This window comes from Manis pentadactyla, chromosome 15 (genome assembly GCF_030020395.1).
Source record: "Manis pentadactyla isolate mManPen7 chromosome 15, mManPen7.hap1, whole genome shotgun sequence".
In the NCBI taxonomy this organism is placed as follows: Eukaryota; Metazoa; Chordata; class Mammalia; order Pholidota; family Manidae; genus Manis; species Manis pentadactyla.
The window spans coordinates 68,786,407-68,804,352 of NC_080033.1; the positions used below are offsets into that span (position 1 = coordinate 68,786,407).

At 49.9% G+C, this 17,946-nt stretch overlaps 1 protein-coding gene across 2 annotated transcripts in view; it reads left to right on the top strand.

The window, feature by feature from the left end:
• ATP2C2 (ATPase secretory pathway Ca2+ transporting 2) overlaps positions 1 to 17,946 on the top strand; it is a 71,976-nt gene that overhangs the window by 24,404 nt on the left and 29,626 nt on the right. For both annotated transcript variants that reach the window (XM_057493264.1, XM_036909395.2), the window contains exons 4-11: positions 142 to 231; positions 1,325 to 1,360; positions 1,463 to 1,524; positions 4,839 to 4,947; positions 12,353 to 12,502; positions 12,579 to 12,647; positions 12,989 to 13,064; positions 16,766 to 16,832. In XM_057493264.1, the coding sequence (XP_057349247.1) occupies positions 142 to 231; positions 1,325 to 1,360; positions 1,463 to 1,524; positions 4,839 to 4,947; positions 12,353 to 12,502; positions 12,579 to 12,647; positions 12,989 to 13,064; positions 16,766 to 16,832 (659 nt within the window). The remainder of the gene's footprint in view (positions 1 to 141; positions 232 to 1,324; positions 1,361 to 1,462; positions 1,525 to 4,838; positions 4,948 to 12,352; positions 12,503 to 12,578; positions 12,648 to 12,988; positions 13,065 to 16,765; positions 16,833 to 17,946) is intronic.

Here is a 17,946-nt window from a genome sequence, read left to right on the forward strand (position 1 = left end):
TGCCGGCTGACCCCGGGGAGGCCGGTGTCCTGAACTGGCAGCGGTAGGGTTTCAGGTTGAGGAGAACCCTTGGGTGATGGGGATGCAGCCCAAACTGTGAGAGGCCAGAAAAGACCCTGCCTCTCTGCTTTCCCTTTTCAGTTTAAGAACCCCCTGATTCTGCTGCTCCTGGCCTCTGCCTTGGTGAGCGTCCTCACACAGGAGTACGAGGACGCCATCAGTATCGCCACGGTGAGTGTAGGCCTCCCGGCCACTGGGGCCCCACTGCTGCTGGGGTGTGCACCCTGCTTATTTTAGTAAGGAAAGAAGAGTTTGGCATAGAGGAAAGAAATAGAAAACACGGCAGAAAGAAAGGAAAGCGAATCCCCAGGCTTCTCTGCCCTCCACACAGCGTCCTGGCTTACTGGACTGTGGCTCTCCGGGTGGACACCAGGTGGCTTCTAGTCCTGGGCTGTTGGGAGCCACGTTTCAGTGACCGCCTTTCCCCTGAGCCCTGGGATGGACGTGCCCCGTCCTGGCTGTGTGTGCAGTACGAAGAGCAATGGCCCCGAATCCCTTACCCAGAGATTACCACTGAGCACCTTCAAAATAATTTTTTTTAATTAGGTGAAAATCACATGACTAAAAAATTAAAGTGTGCAATTCAGGGGCATCAAGCACATTCACAATGTTGTGCACCTACCACCTCTTGTCTATATTCATGGCCCTCAAAGGGAACCCCAGGCCCATTGAGCAGTCCACCCCCAGCCCTGGCAACCGCCGATCTGCTTTCTGTCTTATGAATGTGACCCTTCTGCACATTTCATGTAAATAGAATCATGGCTGTAAATGGAATGCCCTTTCATGTCCGGCTTCTCCTAAGCACCTTTTGAGGACTGTCATTCCTGCTTCCTTCTGTCTGACAAATACCCTTTTAAAATAAACAGACTCATTCTACACATCGGAATTTCCTGCCTCTGCTGAGAAGTTCGCATCTAGACCCGTACCTTCTCGCGTGGGACAGTGTTTTCAATATGTGTTGAGTGATGAGGCACTTTATGTCCGTAGTTTAGGATACTCTTTTAAAGTGTGTCTGTGAAGAAAAACCTACAAGGATACCCCAAACTGTGAAACTCTGAGTATTGGAATTTGGGGTGATTTTCTGCCTTTTCTTTTCTTTTTTTTTTTTGGCTTGCCTGTTTTCTACATTTCTGCACAGTGCACTCATTTGGCAAGAACAAAGGAAATGTATTTTGAAGGCCAATGTCCTCCCCTGCCTTGCGTGGGCTCATTCGCTTTCTGGCCGGGCGGCTGGGTGTTAACGCGTCTCCCGTTTGCTCCCTAGGCCGTGCTGATCGTGGTCACCGTCGCCTTCATCCAGGTGCGTATCTGTTTCCTGAGGTCCTGGCCAGGGTGACCGGGCATGATGGGAGCTCTGGGCAGTTCCCACCTTGAACAGCATGTTTGATGTGCTTCCTGCCAGGAGTACAGGTCGGAGAAATCCCTGGAAGAGCTGACCAAGCTGGTTCCTCCCGAATGCAACTGGTGAGTCAGAGGTCTCCTCCCTGGAGGAGCTGGGGGTCTTATGAGTTTGGCAAAAAGTTGGCAAAATTTGTACCCCTTGTAGCATGATACAGGAGAACCATGTCTTGCGGAAACTAGAACACCTGGCCTCTGCCCTGCCCACAGATTACTGTGTGTCCTAGGGTGTGTTGTTTGGCCTCTCTGAGCCTCACCTCCATCATGAGTGTCTAAGCAGTGTGCCACAGAATGGCTTGGGGAAGAGGGCAGCCCCTGGAACCTCCAACCGACTGTGTAAAACCCTGTGGGAGAACAGAGTGTTCAGAGCATTCACTGAATTCTCGAAGGGTGGACCCAGGAGAGGTGGGGAGGTGGGCTTCCCAAGCTGAGCCTCAGCACCCTAGGCTGCAGGTGGAATGTCCCGTGCATGGACTCCCGTGTTGGCTCAGCAGCCTCTCTCCTGCCTGGACATTTCAATGTTGCCATCTGCTGTCACACAGCCCTCGCCAAAGATGTTTAAAGAAGGAAAGAGAAACAGAAATGTCTGCCATACACACGTCCTGGGCATTTCTGCTTAGTGTGGTGCTGGGCAGTAGAGCCTTCTGGGTGTTCTTTAATCTGAGCTGCCCAGTCCAGCATCCCTCCGGACAGGACTGCACATACGGGTGGCTGAGGAATTGCCCTCTTTGCTTTATTCGACTTGAATTTAAGTAGCCACCTGGGACCAGCAGCCACCTGACTGGAGAGCTCAGGCTCAGAGCATGGGCAAGGGCCACCGCTGTTGGTTAGGGAACCTGGCAGATGCAGAGAGGAAGTGCTTTAGGCCTGGATTTTCCTCGACTTGATTGCAGCATGCTGGCAATCCACATGCTGTTCTCCGAAGGCCTGGGCCGTCTCCTCAGCCCTACTTGTTTCACAGTCGTGTCTTCCCACATTACATTGTTGCTCAGAAAAAAGTGGTTGGAAGCATCCCTGATCCTGAGCTGTTTTGTAAAGACTTTAACATACAGCAACCCTCTATTTTCTGAAGGATGTATTTTGGGGAGGAACCATCAGACATTCTTGGATATCATATGGCACACCTGAGCCTCAGGGCCAGGAGACAGGAAGATCTAGCGAGATGGAGTCCTCCTTCCCAAGGAATAAGCAAGCAAGGGGATATGTGTGTGTGATACATGGCAGAGAACAACAAATAGTAAAACAGAAACAAAAAGAGGATGATGTGGAAGCATGAGAGAGTGTGAGTCGATTCTAGAAGGTTCCCTGGGAGCAGTGAAAGTGTCTGGGCCTGATCACCAAACACAAGACTGTCAGAAATCTGGACGTGTGGTGTAACATCATCCTAGGGACAAACAGAAACATAAATGATGTATGTGGATTGATGGTCTGATCTTAAGTTGAAATATCAAGTCGTGGCCTTTCAGGTGAATGGTATGCATTATTGATGTACCTGGAAGTCACCTATAAAAGACAGTTTATCTTCAGAAACAACAGTGGCAGGCAGCCTGGTAGAACTGAAGGAGCATTGGAGACAGACAGCCTAAGTGACCGAGTCTCTGAGACGTCTCTATAGATTGGAAGACATGCCTGCTGTGCAGCCCCTTCCTGCAATACCCCCATCCTTTGTGCAGTCATTAAATATTTATTGAGCACCTACTGTGTGCCGGGAGAAGTAGTGCTAGGGTCATACCAGTGAACAACATGGGAAGTCCTTGGCTTTGGACAGCTCACATTCCTACTGGGGAGGCAGATAACAAAGCAAAGAAACAGGTCACTTTGGGAAGCATCAGCTGCATGAAAGCCAAAAAGATCCCCTCCCCCAAACCAAAGCCACACAAGAACCAAAACAAACAACAAGCTCACGGAGATGAAGTCATGACTGGGGGAGTGGTGGGAGGAACTGTAAATTGCGGGTGATCAGGCTGCCCTGATGTGGCATTTAAGCTGAGACCTGAGAAATAGGAGAAGTGAGCCCTGGGAAGAGCTGAGGGAATAGCGGGTATACATCTGAGAGGTGCTCTTGGCAATAGGTAACAGGAAAGTCAGCTGCACAATCCCTAAGGAAGTTGTGTTGTCCTGTGGCAATGGATATGACGTGTGGGGACAGTGGGGTTAGTTCAAGATGGCTCTGAGGACCTGGTCCTTTTATTTCCTTACTCTGCCATCGTCTGCTTGTTGGCTTTGTTCTGTGGCTGGCTCCTTCATGGTCCCAAAGTGGCTGCCATAGCTCCAGGCATCACAGCCAGACAAGGCCCAAAAGTGTGTGTGTGTTTACAGAGTGAGGAAACCGTTCTCATGAACCCCCAGCAAATGTCCACTCACATCTCAAAGGCCAGTGTTACAGAACATGCCTGTGCCTAAGCATATTGTGGGCAGGGGATGGGATCACACTAATGGTCTCAGCTAGTCGGGACCCACTCCCCAGAGCAGATAGCTCTGGGAGACTGGTGGATATCTGAACAAGACCAAATCCTTTTAACAAGGAGGAGTGGAATGTGTGTTCAGCATTCAAGGTTGGCAAAGATCTTGAGGCTAAGAGCAGGGTGTGTTCAAGGGCTGGATGATGTGAGGTGGGAGCAGCAGTGGGCAGGGGGCGGCGTGTCCTTAGCAGGGCCTTTGGGTTTGGTTCCAAGGTCGTCAGAAAGCTGCGGAGGGGGAGGGTGTGGAGCAGGGGAGAGCTGTGATGTGACTTCTGTGTTTTAAGGGCTCCCTGGCCACCATGCATGGGATAAACTGAAGAAGGCCAGAGGGGAGGCAGGAGTCCAGCTGGGAGGCCTCTGAAGCAGCCAGATGAGGGGTGACACATGGTGGGACTTCAGCTGGAGCCTGTGCAGAGAAGCATGTCCATTGTCTAAGGGCAGATGGCCCTGCGGAGGGTCCCCACCCCACGAGAAAGAAGGTCCTGGACTGGTAGGGCATTCAAGATGCTCCTCTCAGCTCTGCCGGCTGAGCTCTTGAGACGGGCTCTGCCCACCAGAAGGGTGTCTTCTCTGAGGACAGAAGCATTGCTAGTTACTGGCTCCTTAAGGAAGCTTTTGAACCACTGACAGAGACCTACAGAAGCTTCCAGAGGCCGTGTGGCCAGCCTTGTTTCCAAGCAGGATAAACAGTAGTCTAGTTGCCCCACTTCTCAGAGGAGACCTGGGGTCTCCCAGAAGCTTCCCACTTTCCCAAAAGTCTTTTAGGATATGTGAATTTTAAGAATAAAACCATACAGGCACAGGGGTTGGTCTATGACTGAAAGAGAAAGTATTTTCTATAAGCTTTGCTCAGATTCATGGAAGTGCATGGAGTGGGATGCCAACAGGGTGATTTTGCCCTCTACATTTCAAATGCAGCATGCGGGAAGGGAAACTCCAGCACCTGCTGGCACGCGACCTGGTCCCTGGGGACATCGTCTCTCTCTCGACCGGAGACCGCGTCCCTGCAGACATCCGTCTCACTGAGGTGAGGGGTCCTCCTGAGCCCTTGTGGGGGGGCTGTGCAGACACTTAGCATATTGCAGGTGGGTATCCTCGCTCACATTCGTACACATACACACATACACATGAGTGAGTGCACACACGTTCATGTGCCCAAACAGGTCACAAAGTTAGAAGTTAATTTTAATTGTAACGCCCCTCCAATTGTATTTCATAAGTTATTCTCATTTTACATTTAGCCTCACAAATCTTGGTTGTGTTATTTTCTAGTTTACAGCAGACTACAGTGGCAAATTAAACCAGGGGGAGGGGGAGATGAGGGCTGAGGCAAGACTTGCTTCTAGAAACAGCCACACTGATGTCAGAGAGAAGGGATATCGAACTGCTTGCCAGTGAGGAGGGAGACAGGACCAGTGACAAGGTGGGAGATAGCACAAGCTCTTATAGTATAGTGGGATTTAGGGACATTGGGTGTGCAGTGAGCTGTTTCCCCACTTTGTGGGTGTCAGGACGTCACAGCTTCAGAACAATACCTGAGGCTCTCTGAGATAATCCTGAATTCATGAGAATAGGTTAAATCAAGTTCAGAGGGATTTGTTGATAGGAATAATCCATTTATGACTGCTTCCAAGAATGCTTAAGAATTGTTCAAAGCTTATAGCGATAAAGGATTAAGCCTGATTTTTTTAAATTTCTGGACACGGTCTCAAGAACCCTAGCATCAATAGCATGCTGTTACAAGACGGGCCTGGAGGGAGGGATGGAGAGGGCAGCGGCCGGGAGCTGCACCTGGGGCCTGGGGACACATTCTAGCCCACCTTTGAAGTAGCCTAGGCAGGGGCCTGAGGGACACATAGCCTTGCACACCGCCCTGCCCCTGGCTTTCTAAGCAGCCACTGAGTGTTAGCAACCGATTATATTATCATTACCAATCACGACAACCGTTCTATGAAACAATTTTTTAACCTGCAAATAACTCTCCAACTTCCTTAGCTGGTTTCTTCCTGCCTGCTTATGTTAATCTAAATTGTACCTGGCCATTAGCACCACAAAGGGATTTTGCAGTGCTACCAGCTTTGAACACCACCGATTTCCTTTCAGATATTTCACAACTCCGTTGAACAATCAATAGCTTTGTTTATTCACAGTGGAGTGTTTTTATCAGCCATTAAGCTCTGGGACTCAGGAGAGCTTCACTATATATTTTAGAACTGTTTAGACTGAGGAAACAGTAGGTTCGAGAAAGTTTTAAAAATAACCCGAATACTGATCCCTTTTGCATAGTGTTTTGGGGGGTGGTCACAGACATTTTCTCTTCCCACAGTTAAAGGTCAAGGCCTCGTTAAAAGGCTGAGCTGACACAGCCTTTGAGCAGGACCCCAGCTCTCTCTTTTCCCTCCCATTACCTGAAGTGGACACGGACTTGAATGGGACCTGTCAGGGGTCCAAGAAAGGCTTATCTTGGAAGCAGAAGGCCGGCCAGGTGTGGAAGACCCTTTGTCTACACCTGAGCAGGAAGTAGCAGGTTGTTCCTTGGGAGCCACGGGCATTATGTGGGTTCAATGCCCTGACTCTATGCTTGGCCGCTCAGCCCCCTGCCCCCCACTGGACACGGTGGTCCCCAGAAGCACCCCCCCCCCACAACCAGCTTTGTTCCTTCTTGAGCCACACACTCCCCTTAATCCCCACCTCCCTGTATTTTGATGAAGAGAACTGATGCATAGGTATGCGTATGTAAAGTCAGGTCTGAGTGAACCCCTGTATAAACACTGCCTCCCGGTCATCTCTCCACAACCCTGAGAGAATGGGCCTCCTCTCTTGTTTCTCATTTTGCAAATGAGACGCAGGCCTGGAGAGATCATGCAGCCCACCTGTGGTCACACGCTGTAAGTGGAGGGGAAGGGAGTTCGAGTTGCCCCGGGCTGCAGAGACCACACCCTTCAGCACACACTGAGACTCCTGTTCCCCCCCACCCCACTCCTGCCTCCAGCTCACCCTGTGGGTGTCCTCGCCATTGGGTTCCTATGCTCTAACAAACCGCTGCATATGAGCTGGCTTAAAGCAAAATCAGTGTGTTACCGCACAGTTCTGGAGGCCAGAGTCAAAATCAATTTCACAGGGTTGAAAAAATCAAGGTGTTGGCAGGACGCAGCTCCAGGGGCGAGTCCGTCCCCCAACCTTTCCCGCTTCTGGAGACGTCTGCATTCCTGGACTCCTGGCCCCAACCACCAACCACTGCTTAGCCATCTTCCTCTGACTCAGACACGTCTCTGCCCCTCCTCCTGTGATGCCATTTAGGGCCTGCCTAGATCATTCAGGATCCTGTCCCCACCTCAAGGTCCTAATTTAATCAGATCTGCAAACTCCCTGTTGCCGTGTCTGGTAACATTCACAGCTTGCAGGGGTCAGGACACCACCGTCTGGGGGGTTGGGTGGGGGACCGTTCCTCAGCCCACCACACTCAAGGCCCTCCTGGAAGCCTCCTCCCCTCCTTCCTGCCTCAGAGCTTCCCCGTATTCCTTTTACTCATTCATTCAACAAATCTTGCGTAAGCACCTACAGTGTGCCAGGAACTGTGTTGGAGAAAACAGACCCGGTCCCTGTGCTTATGGGTTTACAGCCCAGAGTGTCAGACAACCCATATTCACGCATGACGGGTGACTTCCGAGACTGCTGTGGGGCGTGATGGAGAAGCCTGGGGAATTCTGGATTCCCCGTCAGGACAGACCTAATGGCTCCCTGCAGTCACAGAGGGCTGCCTGGAGACAGTGGCTTTTGAGCTAACCTGGAATAGATGCAAATCAGCTGCTCTAGGCAGAGGAGGCCCAAGCTGCATGCCTAGTCCTGACCTTGGTGCCAAACATGTTACTGTTTCTGTTTCCATCTGCCTGCAGTGCATCTCCATGGAGGGGACTGCCACGTAGTAGGGCAGCTTCTGGCCCTGGAACCCACGCCCCACCAGCGTGACTTGGCCCTCCTCATTCCTGAGGCCTCTGCTCACTGTGACCTCCTCCCTGACTCCTCTGCTAAGCGCTCCCTGACCCGTGTTCCTTTGTCTTCACTTTTATCGGCAGCCCCACTGCCTCCTCAGGCTGTGGGACAAGCTCCATGGAGGTGGGGAGTTTGTCTCATTTGCTGCTGGATTCCCAGGGCCCAGAAGAATGCCTGGCCATAGATCAGACTGGGGTTGGGGGCTTTGGGGAGGAAGACCCCAGAGGTACAGTGCCCTTCTCATCCATCACATCGAGGCGCCTGCTCTCACCATGACTAATCACTGTAGGTATTGACCTTGATCACCTGGCCGAGGTATGTTTCCTCATGTAACATATTGCTGATCAACAGCGGTTCTCCCTGTGAGAGATCCCTTACCCGGGCAACTGCTGCTGCCCTTCAGCCAGAATCTGCCCTGCCTGACCCATCCCACGCAGCCCTCCCAGGGGCCCTTCCCAGGCTCCGTGTAGCCAGCCTGTACCACCCTGGAACCTACAGTGGCTCCCAGCTCCACCTGTATGAAGACTGAGCTCTGCCCTCTGACTCTTCACAGCCTGGCCTCCCCACCTCCCTACCTAGAGTCCGTCTTTGACGCAGTCTAGCCTTTGGTCTTGGGCAGGTTTCTGAAGCTCTTGGGTCCTCAGTTTCATCTATAAATGAAGATCAGAGCAGTGTCTTTTCCATGAGATAGTTGTGGCTGTTTGATGGGAGAATTCAAACACTCAACAAATGTTTATTATTATATCCTCAACCAGTATTATTTCTCTGAATTTCTGCTCTTTTCTAATTTGGTACCATCCTGTTTAGCTCACCCTCCATTTATCTTACCTGTGAGAATACTTTTCTCCAAAGTTCGTAACGCAGAATCTGACTGACAATTCCTTTGGGCATCTAATAGGCATCCACTATAGTTTTGTTGAATCAACCAATTGAGAAACTGGGTTGAGCAGGTATTATCCTAACTGGTCTTTCTTTAATAGCAAAAACCCAAGTTAAATGAGTTTTCCTTACATGGTTCTTGCTGTGCTTAGAGGGCTCTGTGTTAGACAGGAAAAGACTTGGTGACCTTCCAGCCCAGAGTGCCTGTCCTGCCCACCACCGAGACACACACACTAGCCCACTGGGATGTCACAGCACTTATTGCCTGGTAAAGGCCCTGAGAAGTCCTGTGGTAAAGAAAACCAGTTCTCTGGGTTTCACCCGTGTATCCCACACTTTACGCTCCAGGGAGCCCTTTCTTCAGAGAGCAGCTGTTAACATCCTACAGTGAGAGTTCTTTAAGATGCAAGAGGAAAAATTATGTTCTAACTCCCCACTCATCCATTTTATAAATGGAAAACCAAGGGTTCCCAAGTCACTATCACAACTGCAAGCATGATTTTTATTTAAAAAGAAAAATAAGAAGAACTTCTAAGAAGTCTCTAGCCCTCATGGGTCCACTGGCAAACCAGAATGGAAATGCAAGAGGCTCTGGGATATGCGGTCACAGCACCCCAAATGGCTTGTACAAGTGTAAAGACTGGAACCAGAAAATAGGCCAAATAAACCTGAGCAACAGTTTAGGCTCATGTCTTATCTCAGAGGGTCGGGGTGTTTACTCAGCCTTGACCTGTTAGGTTCCTGCCAATCCCACATAGAGCCTAACGAATATAACCAGGGTCAAATATGCTGACTTTTAAAATGTTCTGTGAAATAGATTCGCCTCTAACCCTTGGTGGCCTCTGCCTGCTCCCACACGCCTAGTCAATTCCAGTTGCTGACAATATTCTTGCTCTTTTTGACTCATCCATCCCTGCGCACTGCCAGCCCCTCACTGAGAGTCTTACTATGCCTCATTTGAACTGTAGACTTCCCCTTCCCAACGCAAAGGCGTACCTCCTCCAATACCTAATATCGCCTTGCTTATCTCACCCATGTCCCTGACTTCTCTGCTCAAGACTTGAAATGGTCCCTCATTACCTATAAGGTAACATCCAGATTTCTTAGCCAGATGCAGCTGAATCCCAGCCACACCACCACAGCTGCTCGACTCCAGTCACGTGTCCCCAGGTGGCCCACATCTGCCTTCCTGCCTGTGCCCTCTCGTCCTGGTTTGTTCAGGGCTTCCATGGTGGGTGCTCCTTAAGGGCACTGCCCCTCTCCTCCCGGCCTTGACTTCAGCACCTGGGACAGCGCCCTCCCCTGCCCGCTCCCAAGAACCCAAGAGGGTGAATTGGTGTTAGCACTCAGCATGCTGGGCTTCTGTCCTTTTTCTATTGGCGGGTGCTGGGAGAAGAAACGTCTGGTCTTTGCTTCTTCCCCCATCTCCAGCTGCTTTGCTCAGGCATGTTATTCCAAGTCACCCACCGCCAGTTCTTGCCTTCTTTCCCCCACTAAGGGACCTGCCTGATTCACTCACCAAATATCTTCTCTTCCAACGGACCGTTTGGGGGCCCAGACCCCCCAAGAGCTCTCCTCTTCCAGCTCATGCTCCCGCACCAGCCCCTCCACCTGCTGTGTCCACTCCCAACGCTCTGCTGCAGGTTGGGTCTGATTAGGACATTGGATTACTCAGTCAGGGTTCCCATCCCAGTGTTGATTTATTATCTTTATTGCAGTGCTACCTAAGTGTGAACGAACATAAAATTAGGTACAGATTCTTTGTGCTTCAAACTGATACACACACCTGACATAGAAACCTAAGCCAAATTTTCAAAGTAAGTACAACTTACTCAAATTATTTTCATGTTCCATTAGACATTGTTTTCTGGAAACAAAGTCTCTGTTTGCCTTGGGGATGTGGGGCTGATTGCTGCTTCCTGGGGTCTATGGGGTCAGCACCTGGGATGCTGGGTGACTCAGTTCTCCCAATCTTTCATTTACTGTGGGTTTGGAGCTGCTCTGTGAGGTCATTTGACTTTCCCTTGATGTCCTGAGAATAAAAAACACAAATGCAATCTCTAGATCCATGGGCGGTTGTATTGGTGGTAATAGATTAAGATAAATTCATGGGCTCAAATGGAAAGGGATTTATTCCTCTCTCACATAACAGGAGTCCAGAAGTGGTGTGTCCACAGCCAATATGGCAGCTCCATCTTGGAGCAAAGTACCTGGGCTTCTCTCAGTCCCCGCTCTGCGCCCCCTAGAGTGTGGTCATCCTTTTAATGCTTGTAAGATGGCTTCTGGAGCTCCAGACACGATGACGAAGGTCCAGGCAGGAAGAAAAAGGAAGGCAAGGAGGACAAAGGGGGCCTGTCAACTCAGCTGCCTTCAAAGACCTTCCAGGACCATCAGAGACTTCTTATTTGTCATTGTCCAGAGGGTAGAGATGCAGTGAGCTGCAAGGGAGGCTGGGAAATAAGGTTGTGTGACAGGGCACGTTGCCATTTCCAACACCATGGGGATTCTGTTAGGAAGGATGATGGGGAGGTGGGTATATTACATGTGGCAGCCCCTGTCATCTTGGGGACTGGGATACCATGGCAATGTGCATATTTTTAAGATTATTATTGAATTAAAATTTTTTGAAAGTACAGGGAACTCATAGGCCTCTATTTGCGAAATGCTGATCTAACTGTCTCTTGTGAGTTTATAGAAAGATAGCTTCTCTCTAAGTTGGTTTATATACTTAGATGATGAGGTCTTAGGGACAGAGCCAGCCCTGGACCCCTTATATATCCTCTGTGGTATCTGGCACAGCTCTGGCCACCTCTTGGTGGCACAGGAGACTCACCTCTTGAGCAATACCTACTGGGTCTGGGGTCAGTTTTGCAAGAAAGTTACGAGTGTAGTTTCTGGAACCAGAGCCCTGGGTCAAATCTCTGTTCTGTCACTAAGTAGCTGTGTGACACTGAACAAGCTCCTTAATCCTAGCATGCCTTGGTTTCCCCAGATGTTAAATGGAGAAAATAATAGCATCTTTCAGGGAGGGTGTGAGGATTAAAAGATAATATTAGCACCTTCCTCCTCTTTTCCTTTAGTACATGAGTGTGTAGGTGTGTATCTGTGCCTGCATGTGTGTTTCTGGTGTTAACATAACCTTAGGCTGTCACTGAAGAACCTGGCTCAGTGATGTTCAAACCACATGAACTCTTTGGGACTCTCCAAGGTAAGGGGTGTGGAGGGTGGATGTGGAGGGTTAGGAAAAAGCCACAGGTGCTTTGAAAGGGTATGTCCTAAATTAGTCATTGCCTAAGCTCTTTTTAAACATTACATTAAAGTTTAATGTTAAAAGCAGGTATGAGACTTAACGTTTTTTTGAGAGGAGCCACACATCTAAAGCTTTTCCCACCCCTGCAGGTGCCAGGCCGTGTTCTAATACTTAACTCCCTGATTTCAACATGTTCATTATTTTTTGTCCATTAGCAAATGACATTAAGGTGCTAGGTCACGTTCTGTGCTTTTAACCCCAGACCCTGGGGTGGGAGGGCAGACACCATGGTTTTTCTCCGGTCCCCTAGGTCACAGACCTGCTGGTGGATGAGTCCAGTCTCACGGGGGAGGCCGAGCCGTGCAGTAAGACAGACAGCCCACTGCCGGGCGGGGGGGACCTCAGCACCCTGAGCAACATCATCTTCATGGGGACCCTGGTGCAGTGTGGGAAGGCGCAGGTAAGCCCGGGACCCTGGGCCCCAGCACCAGGAGGCTTCCAGCTTTGCATCTCACGGTTCTCTCTCCTGAATACAGGGTGTGGTGATCGGGACAGGGGAAAGGTCTCAGTTCGGAGAGGTGTTTAAGATGATGCAGGCTGAAGAGGTAAGCGCCAGCCAGGGCTTCAGGTTTCTTATTGCTGGGGTTTGAGGTTACTCTCAGTCAGTGGTACCTGCCCTGCCCACTCCTTAGGAATGAGGATGACGTGGTAAAGGTGAGTACACTTTTTTAAAGTTATTTTTATTTTAAAACAGGTATTAAGTTTTTTGTCAGGGTATAACTTAACAACAACATGCACAGATCTTAAGTGTAGAGGTCAGTGAACCCTTATATATGTGTAACCCCTGTGTCATCATCCTTCAGCTCATGATCTAAGAAAGCCAGGCAGAAGCTGGGGGATGCTGCTGGGGTCTCATCTAACAAGCCCATTGTCCTCATCCTTTCAGACACCTAAAACTCCTCTGCAAAAAAGCATGGACAGGCTGGGCAAGCAGCTGACGCTGTTCTCGTTTGGCATAATTGGTGAGTGACGCGGTTTCTGTGCTGGGTCCTGGTGACACAGGGAGCCAGCCTGAGCAGCCACAGCGGCTTCTGGAATATCCTGCCATTCACCTGGGTGACAATGGACGGTTAGGACTGGATGCTCTGGCAGCAGCTACAAGTTTCTGTATTGGTCAGACCAAGCTAATGGCAGCAACAAGCAGCTCCCACACTGCGGTGGCTTAACATGGCCCAAGTTTATTTCTTGCTCACACGACAGTCGAGGATCACGTTCCTGGTCGAGTGGCTCTCCTGGGTAGCTCGCCTCTAAACACGGGCTCAGGGAGCCAGGCCCCCATCTCCTGCCGCTCTCCTGCTGTTGTTCTCCCTCCTCCGGGTCCCGGGAGGTGGGCCATCCTTCTCTCAGCCAGCAGGTAGGGGAACAGAGAACAGGGAGGCTTGGGAGAAAATATTAAGGCTTGGACCAAGGAGTCATCACTTTGCCGACTCTCAGTGGGCAACGTGGAGCTGCGTGGCCTACCTAACTGCAAAGGACACTGAACTCTGTAGTCTCGTGGTGCACCCAGGCATATTTCTATGTGACTAAGCAGGCTGTGCTTCCTGGCCTTTGGCAACATACTGTATAGTATCAACATGATGCCACAGACCTAAATCCAAAGCTTAAGCCTGAACACCGCCATGAGGCTGGCCTGGTGCCTCTACCTGCTCCTTCCTGCTGTGTCCAGCTCTGGCACCAGGTCTGTGTCCTTCATCCCCAGCCTTCCAGACCAACCAGTGCCCCGCCCATCATAGATTCTCAACAAACACTTGCTGAGTGAATGAATTGGTAAAAGAACAAACCAACAATCTACTACCCATGGCACGGACAATGATGAGAGGAAGTAGCAAGTCTGGCCCAAACTGCAGAGCCAGAGAAAGTTCCTGGGAGAAACAGCTGTCCCTCCGAGCTGCAATTTTGTTGTGCCTCTGGCTAAGCAGGTGCATAACTTCATTTAGTGATTGTTATATGACATGCTAGATGCTGTGTTAGGTCCTGGGGCCACCACAATGAATCAAACACAGCTTCTGCCCTTTAAAGGATCCAAGACAAATAGGGGAGGGACACCTAAACAAATATGAAATGTGAAACTAGCAGTTAATCTTGCATGGGAGAGTGGGGAAGGCTCCAAGGAGGAGGTAACATGAAGCTGGGTCTTGCAAGATGAGTAAGAGTTTGCCAAGTAAATATAGAGGGGATTGGGAATTCTGGGCAGAGGATAGGGTATATTCCAAAGGCATGAAGGATATCTCCCACTCCTTTATACCTCATAAGAGGTGGTAAATTTAGGAAATGTTTAAAAAGATGTGGTCCGAAGTCAGGGTTCTCAGCTCAGTCATGCTGGGGACAGATTTGCCTGCCCTTTCCTTCTTGGCCACCCCTTGCCAACATTCCAGTGTCTAGTCTCCTTTCCAAATTTCAGCTTTGGATTTAGTGCTGAAAGTTGGCCAGACCACTAGATTTACTGTTTTGAAGTAGCTCTATGTTGCTTCTCTCCTCTCTGCCCTATTTTTTCTTGGAGAAGTGATGGAAAATGGGTTTTATATTAACTTGCCACCTCTGATCACAGCAAGTAGGGCCCTGTGCTCAGGCTTGGTGGCAAAGAGCACTGTGATGGATTAGCCATGTCTGTCACGGACACAGGAGGGGAAAGGGACTGTACATGACCATTCACTTGCCATCCTAGGGGTTGCATACTGATCAGGAATCCCTGGCAGCAGGGCCCCTGGCTTCCCAGAGGCCTCTTTTGCACAAAGAGCAGGGATTGGAAACTGTGATTCCCAGGCCACATTACATCTGCCACCTGTTTTTGTATGGCCCACAAGCAAGAAGTATTTTTTACATTTTCAAATGATTGAAAAAAATCTAAAGACAGATAATATTTCATAAGATGAAAGTTACATGAAATTCAAATTTCAATGTTTATCATGTTTTATGGGAACACAGCCACGCCCATCCACATAACACGCCGTGGCTGCTTTCATGCTAACATGGCCAAGTTGAGCTGCAGCAGAGACCACGTGGCCCACAAAGTGGAAACTACTTACTGTCTGGCCTATTATAGAGAAAGTTTTGTGACGCCTGCTCTAGATGATGGCACCTGCTGGAAGGAGACCACACTGTCACAATGCCTCTTGCTCTATGTCAGTAGCTGCAAGGACAAACACCAAGTAAATGTGCCTTAAGGTCAGTGGTCAAATAGCGAGTATTGGCAGGCTTTTCCACAGGATGAAATTTGTTTAAAACAAAAGTTCCAAGTCAGAGGACCTGCATTGCCTTGGATAAGCCATTATTCCTCATGTTAATTAGAACTTAAATTGGCAGGGCTGTGGCAGGCCCACCATACCTCTCAGACTTTTTCTTCGTAATAAATACTTGACAGACGGCTCTAGGAGAGTCAGGCAAGGAAGCGCTGATGTGCTGGTAAATGCTGAACAGCCAGCTTGCCAGGGGAAAGTCGAGTTTGCCAGTTTCTGTGGTGTAAATAACCCCAGTGTAGCCAACTTCAAACACCAGTGTAAGTTACTGCACCTGGACTTGGGAAGCGATGTGCGCAGGCAGCCCTGTGAGCCCCTATAAGCAAGTGCCAGCATTCTGCAGGGAGCCCCCACACGGGGCTGGGGTAGGTTCACTACCCTTCACCTCCCCTTTCTGAGAGAGTCTCCCCTCCAATCTTTCACATGTGGGTTCATTTGGGTTCCAGCTGGTATTTCATTTGACTGCTGAACTCTGTTGCTAATCACAGAAGAAAGAAACCTAACAAATCGGGCCTTGTGACACCCCTACACACACATACCCGACTACCCCAGGGCAAAACTTGCCCCCGCTTTTGTTCCCTGCAAAGCAGAACTGACGTTGGTTGGAAAGTCCTCCACAGCCCGTCAGCCGGCAGCTCCACTCACCTTCCCACTTTCCTTCTTACAAAGTCCACAGCAGTAACCGCTGGGCGCTCACTGTGGGCCAGGACTCGTGCTGAGCACCTCAAGTGGCTTGTCACATCTTAAATCCTAAAACAACTCCTGGAGGAAGACATGGCCATCACCCCCACTCAGCAGATGAGGACACTGAGGTGCACCCAGCAGCCCCAGAGCTCTTCCTGTAGCCAGGATGTCTCGTGCACTTTCATGCATCCCAGCGGGACCCACACCGCTTCTCTGACTTGAGGGTCTATCTGTGCCACTGTCCATGTGTCCATGCATAGCACAACACCTGCTGTTTAGTAAACATTGGGTAAATGATGGAGAAGATAGAAAAAGGAATATATTTAATCATGAACACAGAAAGATAAAATAATTTAAGAATCAGTAGCCCATATGTCCATGACGGGAGCAGCTGTGAGGTGCTATGTCGGACGCCTCCAGGGGAGGTACAAGCCGCGCATGGGGGAGCTTTGGGGATAGGCCGTAGACGTTTGCAGACAGACCAAAATAAACGAGTTGGTTGTTCATTTTAATTTGAATGGCTTGATCATCTCCTGGAAAAGCAAGACCGTTTCATAGGTATGGAAGTATCTTCCTTAAAAAGAAGGAGACTCATTGCAAGTACTTGAGATTATTAATCATTGCCCTATGTACATGTTCCTGTAAACTCTTAAGGAAATGAGTTTGAAACACCTTTGAATGTCAGAGAATGTACATGTGTGTGTGTGTGTGTGTAATTTTTTCTCCCTTCCTTTCTCCCCCAGGTCTGATCATGTTCATCGGCTGGCTGCAAGGGAAGCAGCTCCTCAGCATGTTCACGATCGGGGTCAGGTAAGAGCCCCGTGCCAGCCCTCCCTCAGCGCTATGAGTGAAGATGGGTGGGCTGCAGAGTGGGAATGGTGTGGGGAGGATGCATCCTCCTCACTGGGAGCCGCCGTCTGCCAGTCACTCACTGTATGAGAGATACGGGTGCCCAGCCTGTGCTTACAAAGTGAATGAGCGCAGACCACTTGGAGGTCCTATTCCCACCACTCTTTGCGTGTAGGTCTGGCTCTTTCTGGCTAAGAGCGTGGACTCCAGAGCCAGGCTGCCTAGGTTTGAATTCTAGCTTTGCCGCTTGCTAGCTGTGTGACCTTGGGTGAGTTTCCGCACTTCCTGTGCCTCAGTGTCCTCCTCTGTAAAATGGGAGCAGTGATGAGCCCCTCCTAGGGTCGCAGTGAGGGTGAACTAAGTTGGTGCGGGCAGTGCCTGCCACAATACAAGCCCACAGTATGCATTTATTCTTCATTGGTTTGGAACCTGCCCACCTCCACATGGTGATTCTAATATATAACAATCCCACCCCCAGGTCCCTGTGGACGATACAGAGATGAGCCTGACTCAGTGCAGTGGCTAAAGTTGCTCAGCTTTTCCATGGCTGCTCACGAGGCAGAGTGCAGGGGATTGTCACTAACTAGAAATGTCCCAGTGGAAGGGGGGCCCAGTAACCCTTTGGGACACAGAGACCCCAACACATGCTAAGCTCATGCCAAGCCCAGGTTTTCTGGAGGGTGACTCCCCCCCGTGCTGTCCAGAGTTGCAGGAGGTTCAGGTGATCCGTGCAGAATTATCTTAGTGATCGTGAGCAAAAACACATATACTGAGCATATCAAACCTACACTGCAAACAAACTTAGATGCCCATCAGTGAATAAAACGACACGCAGTGGAATATTATGCAGCCATAAAAAGGAGTGGAGCCCTATATACACTACATGGCTAACTCTAGAAACATGATGCTAAGGGAAAGAAACCAGGCACAACTGGCCACATGTTATATGAATTCATGTACATGAAATGCCCCAAATAGGCAAATCCACAGAGCCAGGAAATAGCTGGGTGGCTGTAGGGGCTGCGGGAAGGGGTTTGGAATAACTGTTGCAGGTGTGAGGCTTTTGAGGGTGATG